Source organism: Selaginella moellendorffii, unplaced genomic scaffold (assembly GCF_000143415.4).
Source record: "Selaginella moellendorffii unplaced genomic scaffold, v1.0 SELMOscaffold_25, whole genome shotgun sequence".
Taxonomy (NCBI): domain Eukaryota; kingdom Viridiplantae; phylum Streptophyta; class Lycopodiopsida; order Selaginellales; family Selaginellaceae; genus Selaginella; species Selaginella moellendorffii.
In genome coordinates, this window is record NW_003314286.1 from 1,789,299 (window position 1) to 1,803,191 (window position 13,893).

Here is a 13,893-nt window from a genome sequence, read left to right on the forward strand (position 1 = left end):
CAACCCAACAAAAATGAAGTCATTCTTATAGCTTTGTCCCCACCAGATCAGTCTTATAGATAACACAAACGACCTTGCCTTTTAGGGTTCTTCATGGCGACGGCGCTTCCCCGCTTCTACTGCGACAGCCTGCCCACTTCAAAGGTATAAAAACGGACCCTCTCCTTTGTCTCCGATTCGGTCGATTATAGGATAGAATGTCGCTGCGCTACAGGGCACGGCTGTGGAGATTGACGGGCAAGAGTTTTGGCACATGACAAAGGTCTTGCGGCTTGGACAAGATCAAAGGTTTACTTTGTTTGTTGGTGTCTCCGGAAGAATTTCTTACAACTTTGGACTTACAGGGTCGAGCTGTTTAACGGGCGGGGCGGCATTGTCACCGCGGCTGTCTCGGCTGTTAGAAGGTCCAATGTGGAGCTTGTGGCCGTGGAGGATCTTTGCACGCTTCCACCACCAGTCGACAGCGAGAATTGGCATCTAGTGGCTGCTTTCGGTATGCTACCAAATCCCAAAACATTGTAGCCATCTAGCCGGCGATTTCATGAATCCTTGCTTTTTTCTTTCCAGCCGATTTGAAAGGTGGACGAGCCGACTGGATGGTCGAGAAATGCACGGTGTGGCTTGGAAGAAAATTAAACTACTAGCTTGTGTTCTTATAGTGTCTTTTTCGCTTTGGTCCCAGGAGCTAGGAGCGAGAACCTTGACTCCACTCGCAACCGAGAGGTCCACCGGAGTTTGTAGCAACAGGAGCACTAGATGGAAACGGGTTGTCCTCGCTGCTACCAAGCAATGTTGGTCACTTTTGTAAGATTGTAGCCTTATTCTTTTCTTTCTAAATTGATGTTTCCTGCTTTGCAGGTCAAAGGCTACACTCTATGGAGCTGCGACAGTCTCTTAACATCAGCTCACTCAAATCACAGGTGCTAAAAAATAATGAAGACAGTGCTAAGAAACTAGCTATGACTGAATCCGCAACTTGAAGGTTTCTGGATCATCCCACGTTTCTTTGCTAGCCACAGCAGGCGCAACGGAAATTGTGGAAGTTTTCAACGATTCAAGCAAAGATATCAGAGGAGGAACTCTCATTGTTGGACCAGAAGGAGGTAAAAGCTTGTCCAAATTTCCTCGGAAGCTTTTGATGATTTTTTCTTCCAACTTTTTTGTTCTTTTGATAGATTTCACAGATGAAGAAAAGTATGATCTTGTAGCAGCCGGTGCCATGCCTGTTGGTCTGGGCCCTCGGAGGCTACGAGTCGAGACCGCGGCCATCGCCATGCTTGCAACAGTGATGTTGGTGTCCGAGGCAAAAGCTACAAGAAGAAAAGCAAAAGCCCTGTGAGAATCTAGTGCAAAGTTGCTCTCTTTTTTCATCTAGGGCTTTGATTGATGCTACCATGGCCAAGCTTGGACTTCGCTCCATCTTCATGCTCATGGCGATAATCCTCCTGGCAGTGGGTCTGTACCAGAGGCTTTGGGTCGTGCAAATGGACCTCAACCACGAGCGCCACAACAGGTATCTGTCTGATCGATTGCTACATTCTTCCTCTTTTCTCTTTTGCCTGGATCCAGACAGATCTACCAAAAGCTTTACAATGAAGCGCTAGACGAGGTCGCCGAGTGGAGGAAGAAGCTCGACGTGGAGCTCGAGAGTAGCGAGAAACACCAGCAAAGGTTGCAACAAGTTAAGCTCTCTCTTTCTCTCCATGCCTCGATAAGAGGTTTCTTAACCAGCGCGATTCCATCCAGATGACTGACTTGATGCGCGAGAGGGAGCGCACGATTCAGCTGCTTCTCCAGGAAAAGCTCAAGCTCGATCAGGTATGCAAGTCTATTTCCTCGCTCCAAGTTGCTAATTGTTGTCTCGTCTCCAGGAGATCAAACGCCTAAACAAGAGCCAGGAGCTTCCAGTCAAACAAAGTCAAATGTAGTCAACCATTTTCAAAGAATCGTAACTAGAGGTCTTCTTGGTCGCTAGGGCTTTCTCCTCGGGCCCCAGCTATGGTGATCGCCTGCGGCGGAATAATGCCGGCGCGCTCACGGCGAGATCATCGCGAGCGGCCTCGCGGCGCACGCGAATCTCCGTGAGAGGAGTTTGCTCTCGTGGAGAGTCATGTTCTCGGCATTCGCCCACAGCGGGCATTTGCGAGAGGCATTGCAGCTCTTCTACAAACTCGGATCTTCTCACTTTCACCATGGCATTCGGTGCGTGCTCGCGCGTTGGAAGCTTCTTAGAGGCCCGGGATTTGTACGCGAGATTTGCCAGTGGCATCTGCGCGCTCGCAACGCTTTGATTTACATGTTTGCGGAGTGCGGGAGCCTGGACAAGGCCCGGGGCGTTTTCGATGGGATGGATCGGGACTCTGTGAGCTGGAACACCATCTTCACGGCCTATGGAAACGATGAGGTACTTCGCCTTCTTCGAGAATTTGACTTGAGTGGATTTGTAGCAGACTCCGGTCACCTATCTCGCGATCATCAAAGGCTGCTCCAGCTTGAAACGAGGCAAGGAGATCCATGCTCTGTGATTTAACTCCGGGAGCTTGCGAGATGGCAGAGAGATGTTCGACTCTCTCGTCGCTTTCAATGCCATGATCGGAGCTTACGCCCAAGCTGCGAGCGGTGGCTCGCAGGCCGTTTCTCTCTTTGAAAAGCTGGATCTGGAGGGCTTCTCCCCTAGCCGGTCGAGAAGTTCACGCGCGGGTGATTTCTAGCGGCGTGCGGCGGAACTATATCCTGGACAACGCGCTCCTCAGGTGCGGCAGCCTCCACGACGCGAAGAAGGTACGCTGCTTACGTAATGGTGGCTGCTTACGCTCTCCATGGCCGCCACCGCGAGGCCATCTCGGTGTTCTACACCATGGACGTGGAGCCGAACTCGGTGACTTTCACCAACGCCATTGCTGCTTAGCTCGATGCTGGAGAACTCGGAAGCTCCACTCACGGATACAGTCCCGTCGCATCAAGCTAGCTTGCGGCCGAGAACTTTCTAGTGAAGTTGTACGCAAGCTGCGGAAGCCCGAGAGCTCCTTCGAGCTGATAAGCAGGAAGGACGCATCGTCCTGGAACGCTTTGATGGTGCCTTACATCCAGCAAAATGAGTGCTGCGGCGCCCTTGCTCTCGCGAAGAGACCTCGAAGGCATCAAGCTGGACTCCGTCACCTTCGTTTACTTGATCACGGCCATCGCTGCTGCCGGCAGCTCCGGGTGTACGGCCAGGCGAATCCACTCACGGGTTCTCGAGCGCTCCTGGCAGCCGGAGGCCATGGTGGTGATAGCAACGCCTTGATCAACATGTACGCCGCCAGAGTGTTCGAGGAGATGCCGGTGAAGAACGACACGTCCTGGACGGCGCCCGAGCTCTCGCGCTCTACGATGAATGGAGCTCCACCATGCGATATAACACTTAACGTGGTCCTGCTCGCTTGCAATCACTCGGGTCTCCAGGAAGAAGCGTGGTATCACTTTACTTATACGTCGCGAGACTATGGAGTGGAGCTGAAGAGAGTCCACTACCATTGCATGCTCGATGTCCTTGCGCGGCAGGATCTCTTGGAGGAGGCGTGCCATTTGCTAACAACGATGCCCTGCGAGGGTGGAGTAAGCATGGAGGGTGCTTTCATGACCCATGGCGTCATTTCATATTTCTAGAAATCTTTTATGTTAGTAAAATATGTCATTTTAACATCAATCATCTTACAATCTGGCATAAGTATTTGATCGTAAAGAATAAACTCAAGAATTTAAATGTAATATAAGAGCTTGACATCAGTATATCAAAACCAAGAATTTTACAACACATTATTCACAGCAGTTGGCCTTCTTTTGCATGGAGAACAAAAGAGCTGAAAACACACAATCAGGTTCTTTGATGGAGTTAACCCCCGGTTTCATCATCTATATATTCACTTCAGTATCAACAGACAGCGCCTCATTTACCTCTTTGGTGATACCATGCAAGTTCCTCTTCGGCCTTGACAACCGGGTTCCTGCGTGCGTGTACACGATTAGAATCCATGAAACTTACTTTGAAGCTTCGGCTGCCTTTGCAACTTTCTTGCCAAGTTTGCGCTCCTTCGTTTCTCTGTACAACACTCATCTCCAAACTGCTAATGGTTTTGTCCATCTTCAGGAGGTTCACCTCGATTCAGGACAACTTGTGGTTGTAGTTTCTTGTCTAAAGAACATACCTAGATTAACAAACTCAGAACGAAAAGAAGTTCGCAATATACCTTATCAAGACCACATACAGACCGCGCATAAAACTTCAATCCGTTAGCATTAGAAACAATTCAAATGTTGCTTTACAAGGCAGCAACACTTCCTTCATCTTTGTTTGCAGACCAACCAAGGTTGCTGTAACATGCTTACCTCATCACACTTCTTAGACAAGGAATTGAGGTCTTTTTTCTTTTCCCCCAGTCAATCCGGTATCTTCCTCCTCTGACTCTTCATCTTCATCGTGTAGAATACCAGTTTTTTGCATGGCGGCCTACGCGTAGCACCGCCGAGCTCTCGAGCTCTACCATGGACCACGGTAACTCTTCCTTGTGCTCCTGCTCGCTTGCAACCACTCCGTGTCGTGGTATCACATCACTGCGAGACTACGCCGTGGAGCTGGAGAGAGTCACTACCATTGCATGCTCGACGTCCTTGCGCGACAGGGCCTCTTGGATGACCCATGGCGATCACAAGCTTGGAACTCTGGCCGTCGAGCGCTTAAGCACGAATGTGACAACCACTTTACCTTTTAAAAACTATTTCAAGTTCGGAAATTTGTGCTAGCCAAATCTAATACTTCTGCTCAGGTTTGTCCGGATGCCGGTAGGCTCTCCACCGTAAGGGCCTTTTTCCTCTCTAATTGCACGCACTTGACCCTTTCGCCTGGTCACTGCTTTCCCATGCTTCATCTGAGGAGAGAAGAAAAGAGTTGTAAAACATAAAACACAATTAAGTTCTTCTACCTTGTACTTCTTCCGAGGGTTCTTCGACAGTTTCTTACGATATGGAGTTAGCCCTCGGTTTTTCACCATCTGTATATTATCTTCAGTACACACGGACAAACAGACAGCACGTCATTTACCTCTTCGGTGATAAGCCGTTTACCGGTGTAAGTTTCCTCTTCCGCCTTGACAACCGGGTTCCTGCGCGTGCACGAATTAGAATCCATGAATCTAACCCCAAACTTACTTTGAAACTTCGGCTGCCTTTGCGGCTTTCTTGGCAAGTTTGCGCTCCTTCGTTTCTTTATAGAACTCATCTTCGAACTGCTTATGGTCTTCCTCATTTTGTCCATCTTCAGGAGGTTCACTTCGATTCAAGATGTGCTGTTCTCGCTTTCGCCTCCTTTCCCCAAGATCTTCTTTCACAGGTAAGTCGACATCACCCGAATTTATCTGAAAAAACAAGTAAAAACACAGTAAAGCGTGAAGGTAAGCTTACTTTTGGTTTCTTTTGACGTTTTCCAGCTTCAGCAATGACTTGTAGCATTTTCTTTGGCTGCAAATCGGCATTCGTACCATAATCATCTCCCAAGTCATCGAGCAAGCCCCCGTGCCTGCCAGCATTTTATTTATCCAATACTCCCTTGTATTCTTTGAATCATTTACCGTTTCTTCGACTCCTTTGACTTTGAGTCTGGTATTCGGGCAGGCTCAAGAAGACTGTCCCGTTTGGCCTTCTCTTCCAGCCTTTTCATTTCCCTGAGCATGCTTTTACTTTCCTCTCCGATCAGCTGACCTGACTGCACCCGTATGTTAGCTAGTTCATGCTTTATATCAAAACTAGTTGTCCAAACCTTATCTGAAGCAGAGGTGCTAGTAACTGGGTGCTGCTGCTCCGAAATTGGAATCTCGCCAATAGGAATACTATTTAAGTCCTGCATAGCAATCACAGTTTCCTAGTGAGAACAAAAGAACACAATCCATACCTTCTCAATATGCTTGGGGGCATTTAACAGATCCGGATCTATTGACACGAACCTGTCAACTTGTGGTTGTAGTTTCTTGTCTAAAGAGCGTACCTGCAGGTTGCCAAGATAAAAAAACTCAGAAGGAAATTAAGTTCGCAATATACCTTCTCAAGCAGCATACGTATCTCCACAAGCCTTGCAATGACTGGATGGTCACATACAGATCGACCTTCAGCCTTTAGGAGAAGATAGAAAACGATTGATTGACAGTAGCTTAATAGAACCATGTGCTTGAGCTCCGCGTAAGACTTCAGCTCCTTCGCAACTTTCCCGATTTCAATCTGTTAACAGTGGATTAGAAACAGTTAAAATGTTGCTTTACAACCTTCTTCAGAAGAGGTTGTACTTTCTGCTCTAGTTCATGCAACGCTTCCTTCAATTCTGTTTGCAAACCAACCAACTCTGGGGCGTTGCTGCAACATGTAACCAAAATAAAATTTTCCATTACAACAGTAGATGCTTACCTCATCACTACTCGCAATTTCTCGTCCTTAGACAAGGAATTGAGGTCTTTTCTCACCTTCTCCATCTCAATCGGCACACTGTGTTCAACGCTTTCCTGTACGGTTTAAGCATGTGAAATGGAACAAAAACGAAAAAAAATAAAAATGTAGCTTCACCTCTAATGTGTCAGCTTCTCCGTCCAGGTTTTCTTCAATATCCTGGTCAAAATCCTCCGGGCGAAGACTTTCAGCCAACTTTTTCTGTATTCGTCGGGCTTCTGCTTCCTCCAATGCAGGACCTTCTTCGTCGCTAGATTGGATCTACAAGGAGGCGAGTTTTTACAACATATGATACTGGAGAACCACGAATACTTACTTCGTAGTCAATGTTATCAGCTGCATAATAATCCCTTTTTCTTTTCCCCCAGTCAAGTTTCTCTTTGTCGGCATCTTCCTCCTCTGACTCTTCATCGTCTTCATCGTGTAGAATGCCGGTCCTTTGCCTCAGGAACTTCGCTTGCCTCTCAACTACAAACATAAAAAGGTCTCAGTGAGAAGAAAGGAGAAAAAACCTTGGCAACAAGCATTACTTTTTGCAGCCATGTCGTCGATCTCCTCTTCTGGAAGATCTTCATCGCTTTCCTCCTGCACAAAGATAAAAATTCATGTCACGAACGCAATACATCATACTTACTTCGTCCCCATCGTCTTCGCTTTCATTTTCTTCTAGATCCAAGACCGGATTCTCCAACTCTTCCTCCTCCGAGTCTGTTAGTAAAAGCTCAGACAAACTACGTCTGTAACAAGAACGACTCACCTGTTTCCTCCAGTGGTATTTTATCCCGATTGCTGTGAACTGAGGAGAAAAACTATGAAGGAAGAGAAAGGAAAGAAATGGAAAGCATACACTTATCAATCTCATCGTCCATGCTCTCGTCGGAAGCATCTCGCACAACATTTTTTGGCTTAGTTTTCTCCTTGATCAAAGCCTTCGACCTAGATTTCTTCAATCTTCCCATCTCGGCCGCGTTTCCGCTGGGCGCTGCTCGCGATTCTAGAACTCCTTGCATCAGCGGCTCCTAAACACCTCACATTTCTCACCTGCGATCGCGTAGCGCCTGCGCGTACCACACGCAAAAACCCTAAACCCCGCCTTAAGTAATGATAAATCAAGCAAGCAGTGATCACTGATAGTCAGCAACACACAAACAAGCATGGAAGACAAAAAGGAGAAAGATCGCGCTTTCGTGCTTCCAGCGGACACAACACACAGAAACATGCGAGTCGGATTGAAGTGCTGGATTGCTGGCCAGCATCCGAGCACAAACAAAGATTTTTTGCTCCTCCGCAACAACACATTGTCTCAGTGTTCTTCTCTTTGCAGGTCTTTGCTTGCGGTACAAGGAACCGGCTTGAAGAGGAGGTTTTGTCTTGTTGGAGAGGAAAAGTACACACAACTAAACCACGTCCAGAGCAAAGCTCTCCAACCCAGCGCGCAGCGAATTCCACCAAAGTTGCCGAACGACAGCAAAGGAGGATAAGGACACCCCCTCTTTTAAGTGTCGGACACACCAATTGCCACTCATTGGAATCAAGCCGCCATGCTTTTCAGCAGCGCCACGAAAACGACCATCCACTTAATCTCATCTCGCCACTTTTGTGGCATTTGATCTCAGTGCTAGTTCTATACATTGACATAAATTTCTTTTCCTGGAGGGAAGCTCTTTCATCCCAACAGCAGCAAAGGCGGGCGAGAAAGAGGAGGTAAGTCCATTCCTTTCCACTTCACTCGCCACTCCACTCCATTCCCACGCCACTCCATCCCGGACGGCGACTTGCGACTAACTTCTTGTTATAAATTCTATCTTGTTGTCTTGCTGTGGTACGAGAGAGAAAATATTCCAATGGCAGCAGGGACCTGATCATAGGCAATGATATATGTTGGCTTCATATCATCGTCACCGGTCACTCAATCATGCAATCAATCAATCAATCAATCGGCTGGTCCCCAGTTCGCTTCTCTCTCTCTCTCTCTCTCTCTCTTCCTGCCATCTCACAATACTTGCGTAGAAAAAAAAGTGTGGAAAAATACGTTTCCAACTGGAAGAATGGATGCATTTATCAATCTGCCTGGGGTAACAAGCTTTTTCCTGCGTTTGGCCCCATACACCCTCGTGGTCTCGATGGACTAGGCACGCTACATTCCACCGATCTATCCGTGTCATACCAAAAGCAATTTGCTCTTGCAGGACAGCTTCTCTTTGAATGCCTTCCATGCCAACTATAGCTACACTGACTCAAGCCCGCTCATCATAGATTTTTCTCTCTTTTCTTCTTTTCTTTCGGTGGCAACTACAGGGGCGTGACTTTAATCCCCCGGGAAAGTCAGCCCTTTCAAACCATTCGAAAAGAATATTAAATCTCAATCAAAAATCTCACACAACCACCATGGTCCCCAAGTTTTTCCCAGCTAAGTACTTCCGAGACGAACGAAAATGACCAGCTTCGCTGCCAGATGATTGGCCCGGGATTTGGAATCGAATCCACCGACTCCAAAGAAGACGAACACGAAGAACACAAAGAGACGACGCGTGATAAAAGCCATTTTAACTCCATCTTCGAAATGAATGCCACAAACACAAAACATACACTCACGAAACGAAAAAGAAAAAAAGGAAGAAAGCAACAAAGAAACGAAGAAGGTCGCTTCTCCATAACTCCAGCTTGGATTTTCCAGCATTTCTTCTCACTAGTGTACAGTCGAGCAACCTTATATGATTGGTGTAACGTTGCAATATAGGCATGGCCTAAAGGCAATGTTAGATATGGCCGTGGGTCCGAGAAACGGTACGTTGCTCCCCACGCGAATCATCCTCCGCGCCCAAGCCTGGATATGGATTGAAATGGATGGGCAAGCAGTGATCCAACTTCCACTTTTCCTTTTGCTCTTCAAGAACGAAGCCAAGCGGCTGAAACGCTATTCGTGATGGGCACGGATACGGTAGTTTTCACGTTTTGCGGCTCGATCTTCTTCTTAAGCTAACAAAGAGAAGGCCAACCGGAAAAAAGTGGAACTGATAGAATCTAGAGACGACACACACACGTTCAGAAAGAAGGATCAACTTGTTCCATAAAGTATAAAGCAAAGGTGGCAGGGCAACGCAAGATTGCATGAATCTTTTCTCCTTTGCAAGGGTAAGTGGTACCGCCACCTTTTCCTTTAACGAATATACTAAGAGTTTTCCTGTATTTGTGTATGTGTGAGTTTGTGGGGGTGCTGCTGCTCCTGCTGCGACCAGATCCTGATTTGATAATATATCCCAGATTCCACCACCACCTTGGAACCATGCAAAAGGCACCCCACGAAAAAAGCAAACTTGCAGAATCTTCCAATCAACCCAACTCAGATGTCCCTCTGCTGCAAAATGCGAAAAAAGCAAAAGAAGCTGCCAGCCAAGAGGGGTGGCAACTTCTGCAAGAATCAAAAAAACCGCAAGCCATTGCAACACAAGGTGACAAAAGGGCACAAACTCGTACCTTGGGTGTCAACTTGTCCAATTGTTGCTGCCTGCCCCTTGGCATTCCGAGAGCCAAAATCATGAGATCATCGTCACACTATACATGATCATCTTGCAAAATTTTCCATCAAGCGTGTTTTCTTATGAGCTAATTTCCGTGTATCAAAGGTTTGTACACCACCTATACCAGAAAAGAGCACTTCACAAGTAACGAAGAAGAACTGGTCTGGCGAGGAATGATTTGGGAGCAGCAAGAAATCATGCTGGTATGTGTAGAATCGCCTCATTTCACTAGTATTCATTGTTTACATTTTTTTTATTCTGCTTCTGCTGCTGCTGCTCCAGCAGTAAATCAGTTCTTTGCAGAAGCAACGATCGAACATCTCCCATCTTAACGCAACCATAAAGAGAAACGAGAAAATATCACGTCGTTTTTCTCGTTTGCCGTGTGCGTTTTGTATTTCTCTGTGTGTTGTGTTGTGTTGTCAACTTTCTCATGATCAAATGTCTTTTCCCCGCGAGAGGAAGAAACAGGAGAGAAATATCTGATCACGTATAAATGATGCGGAGAAGTTAAGAGCTTCCGGATCAAAAAACGGGGAGCGTGATCGGAATCAATGGCTCAATCTCATCATCTCGCACACATTCCCTTCACTGGAGAGGTTGCTTTCGCAGCAGATTGCCCCCAATCCATTCCCGAGCACACCAAGAAGGACCATTTAATCAACAAATCGACCCATTCCAATCAAATATCTCGCACTCGCAAAGGTAGAGCTACCAGATATTTATGCTTCATTCTCTCTGAAATAATAACCAGAAAAATGAAAGAGAATTTTTTTTTTCTCTCTCGCGAGAAAGAGCTACCGAGCTCTGGACGCCCGCCAGAGCAAATTGCTAGCTATGCGCGCTGCGCCTGTTTGTCAAACCGTATGGAAAGCGATAACGGCGAAAGATCAAGCAATTACGCCGCGGCATCTTCCTTTCAACATCAGAAAACACTCTCCCCAGCAGCAGCAAAACATGTTGAGTACGAGCGAGCGAGAGAGAGCACTGCTGGCTACTACTACCAACTTTTACTGCCACCACCTCCACTCTCGCAAGTTTTTATAACTTTTTAACTGCCTTGATTGGTGAGTTCCTTTCATATCTCTTAGAAAATCCTTTTTGATATTCCGCATGGCAAGCTTTGATCTCAAACAAAAGTATGAAGTCTGAACATTATTTTCATCTCTTTTTCTTTAGTTCTATGTACACTAGTGGGAGCATGGTTTATAAACGAAGCCAAAAAAACCTCTTCTTGTTCTTGTTCTTGTTCCAGCAAGTTGCAAGTCAGGATTACACCACCGGGCATCTGCGTGTTCTTGTCAGTCATTCTTTCATTGTCTCTCACCAGTACACAGCTGCCGAAGGTTGGAAGGAGAAAAGAAAAAGAGAAAAAAGAGAGAAAAATTTCCTCCTCCCTCTCCTTCCCAAACTTATCCCAAGTCCGCTTCAATCCAAATCCTTCTGGAAGTTCTGATGGACGGAGCCACAACCAGTAGTACTTCGGTGCTGTGCACTAGAACTTTGCCTTCCCGTGTCCGCACTGTGCGTCGTTTGATCGGCATTGGGTGTTTCTTGTTGTGTTCCCTGTACTACTCCGGGAGCTTGGGCACTTAAATACTACGAATTCCATCACCTGGGTGTTGTGGCCTCCTCTCTTGCCAACTTGGCGTAAAAAACGACTTGAAAGGACGAATAAACTCGTACTCTGGCGTCGACCGAATGGATCACTCGTTCGTTATTGCTGCTGCTGTTGCTTGGCCCTGTTGCTGGAAACAAGCTTGCGTACCAGGCTATATTCCTTGCTTATATCCTCTGCGATCATCTGTGCGTCTTTGGAGCCTCCAAAGATCCCCTTCCTGGACAGTCCAGCAACGTAGAGTCCCCGCTCTCCTTTCCACCCGCACCGCGGGAATCCATCGGCACTGAACGAGTTGCCTACTTCTCCCTGGAATAAGAGAGAAAAACGCCACGGGTCAGTCGCTGTGACAAGAAAATCTAAGTGAAATGGCGATGCGACGATCAAGCACTCAAGCCGAGCTTTTAAAACAGCAAGCTAGGCAGCTAGATGGCAACCTTAAACTTCGCAACTTGCAAGCTGTACCACACAAAATGGAAAAAGAGGGCCAGGCAAAAAAGCTAGGAACAAAACCAAGAGAAAAAGAAAGAAACTCAACAACAACATACCAAAAAATACAACGCATTCCTCATTTCATGGGCAAACTTATCTGCAATCTGAGCTTCATACTACATGCGCACATCAACATCCCAACAACACTTCAACTCCAACACTGATGCTACAACCACCATTCCCATGAACAGCTCTGGACCATATTCACTCGCCATGCTGTGAATTCCCTCTCACAATTTCACCATTTCTTTTCTCTCTTTTTGTGAAATCTTTCCCCCCTCCAGATGATAATTCAAAGTCAACCAAGCAACCCCAGCAAAGCAGCGAGCTCACCAAGCAAGCCCAGCAAAAAACCAGGAGATGCAAAGAACAATCCAGTGGAGCAAGCGAAGATGGAGGAATGGAGAAGCATTGCGTGGGAAGAGTTTCCAAAGGATTTTAAAAGTACCTTGAGCCACTGAGGAACGTTGCTCTTGTAGCCGGTCGCAAAGATGATAGCGTCGTAATCGCCTTGTTGGCCATCAGAGAACCTCGCGGAGCACGACGATAGCGATTCCAAGCTCGGCCTCACCTGGATTGACAAGCATCCAAAGAAAAATGTTAGAATCGAATCGACCATGAAAGAAAAAAGAAAAATGCCTTCTTTAAGAAGGACTACTGCATGTACCTTGATTTTTCCAGCTTTGATCTTGGACAAGGTTCCAACGTCGAGCACCGGAGTTCTTCCCGTCTTGGCCTTCATCTCCATGGGACCGACGTCGGGCCGCCGGATGCCATGCCGCGCGGTGCTGCCCAGCGCCGCAATTGCGTACGACACGAGGAGGCGGTCTGCCAGCCACACAGGCAAATGCTTGAGCAGCTTCATGGCCACCGAGTACGTCGAGAATCCAAGCATCTCCCTGGGAAGGATGTGCACCTGGAAGAACAAAAAGAGAACTTTCGATGAGACAACCATCCATGACGATCGGGAAAGAAGAAAGAAGAAGAAGAGGAAGGAATTTGATCTAGAGCTTTCAGAGAAGAGAGAACTCACCGGACTTCTCACGACAATTGCTGGCTTGGCATTGTGCTGGACCAAGTCGAGCGCAATCTCCATGCCGGAATTCCCCGAGCCGACGACGAGGACGCTCTTGCCCGCGTAGTCGCAGCCATTCTTAAACTCCGATGAGTGCTTGACGGATCCCCGAAAGGAAGCAAGGCCGGGGAGGTCCCATGGCAGTAGCGGCTCCGCGTTCTCGCCCGACGCCACCACCAGCCATCGCCCAACGTACTCGCGCGCCTGGCGCTCGCGATCGCCCTCGCCCGACTCCCTGATGGTGCGCACCCGCCACAGCCCCAATCGCGGATCGAACACGGCCGACTGCACGCACTCGTGGAATCGGGCCCGGATCTGGAAGTGAGCCGCGTAATTCTCGAGGTAGTCCACGAACTGGGTGCGCGTGGGATAGATTGGGAAGCTGTCCGGGAAGGGCGACATCGGGAGCTCGCAGAACTGCTTGGGGATGTGGAGGCGGAGGCGATCGTAGGTGCGGTTCTGCCACAGGGATCCAATGCAACTGTTCTTCTCCAGGATCACGGAGGAGCCGATCCCCGCGGCGCTCAGGCACGCCGCGGTCGCCAGCCCCGATGGCCCGGCTCCCACGATGATGGCGCCGTCCACCCACATCCATGGACTGGGCGGTGGCGGAGGCGACGGAGAGGCATCCATCGCCGCCGCCGCCGCTGCTTGTGGTGGCGGTGGCAGAGGCGGTGGTGGTGGTGGCGATGCCGTCTCCATGACGATCTTGCTCT

At 48.0% G+C, this 13,893-nt stretch overlaps 4 protein-coding genes across 4 annotated transcripts; 2 read left to right on the forward strand and 2 right to left on the reverse strand.

The window, feature by feature from the left end:
* Window positions 1–59: 59 nt before the first annotated feature.
* Window positions 60–1,974, forward strand: LOC9637674 (ribosomal RNA small subunit methyltransferase E). The gene is made up of 11 exons (XM_024679707.1): window positions 60–144; window positions 215–288; window positions 345–493; window positions 568–614; window positions 683–791; window positions 859–920; window positions 983–1,103; window positions 1,176–1,513; window positions 1,570–1,681; window positions 1,747–1,818; window positions 1,872–1,974. Exons 1-8 carry the CDS (start codon window positions 94–96, stop codon window positions 1,337–1,339), a joined length of 777 nt encoding a protein of 258 aa, XP_024535475.1. The 5' UTR covers window positions 60–93; the 3' UTR covers window positions 1,340–1,513; window positions 1,570–1,681; window positions 1,747–1,818; window positions 1,872–1,974.
* On the forward strand, window positions 1,395–4,675 carry LOC112347889 (pentatricopeptide repeat-containing protein At2g03880, mitochondrial-like). The gene is made up of 5 exons (XM_024679484.1): window positions 1,395–1,513; window positions 1,719–1,818; window positions 2,159–2,404; window positions 2,599–3,597; window positions 4,466–4,675. The coding sequence occupies exons 1-5, from the start codon at window positions 1,395–1,397 to the stop codon at window positions 4,673–4,675; spliced, it is 1,674 nt and encodes a 557-aa protein (XP_024535252.1).
* On the reverse strand, window positions 4,614–7,558 carry LOC9636906 (something about silencing protein 10). The gene is made up of 18 exons (XM_024679709.1): window positions 7,513–7,558; window positions 7,319–7,465; window positions 7,229–7,267; window positions 7,106–7,179; window positions 7,002–7,056; window positions 6,788–6,939; window positions 6,589–6,732; window positions 6,433–6,527; window positions 6,294–6,381; window positions 6,073–6,249; window positions 5,927–6,019; window positions 5,795–5,875; window positions 5,607–5,740; window positions 5,440–5,554; window positions 5,188–5,393; window positions 5,081–5,141; window positions 4,962–5,030; window positions 4,614–4,907 (listed from the first exon to the last, which is right to left on the reverse strand). The coding sequence occupies exons 2-18, from the start codon at window positions 7,428–7,430 to the stop codon at window positions 4,779–4,781; spliced, it is 1,824 nt and encodes a 607-aa protein (XP_024535477.1). The 5' UTR covers window positions 7,431–7,465; window positions 7,513–7,558; the 3' UTR covers window positions 4,614–4,778.
* A 3,478-nt stretch (window positions 7,559–11,036) lies between these two features.
* Window positions 11,037–13,768, reverse strand: LOC9637675 (probable indole-3-pyruvate monooxygenase YUCCA8). Its single transcript, XM_002974834.2, has 4 exons — window positions 13,136–13,768; window positions 12,770–13,018; window positions 12,551–12,673; window positions 11,037–11,919 (listed from the first exon to the last, which is right to left on the reverse strand). The coding sequence occupies exons 1-4, from the start codon at window positions 13,766–13,768 to the stop codon at window positions 11,710–11,712; spliced, it is 1,215 nt and encodes a 404-aa protein (XP_002974880.1). The 3' UTR covers window positions 11,037–11,709.
* Between the last annotated feature and the right edge of the window lie 125 nt (window positions 13,769–13,893).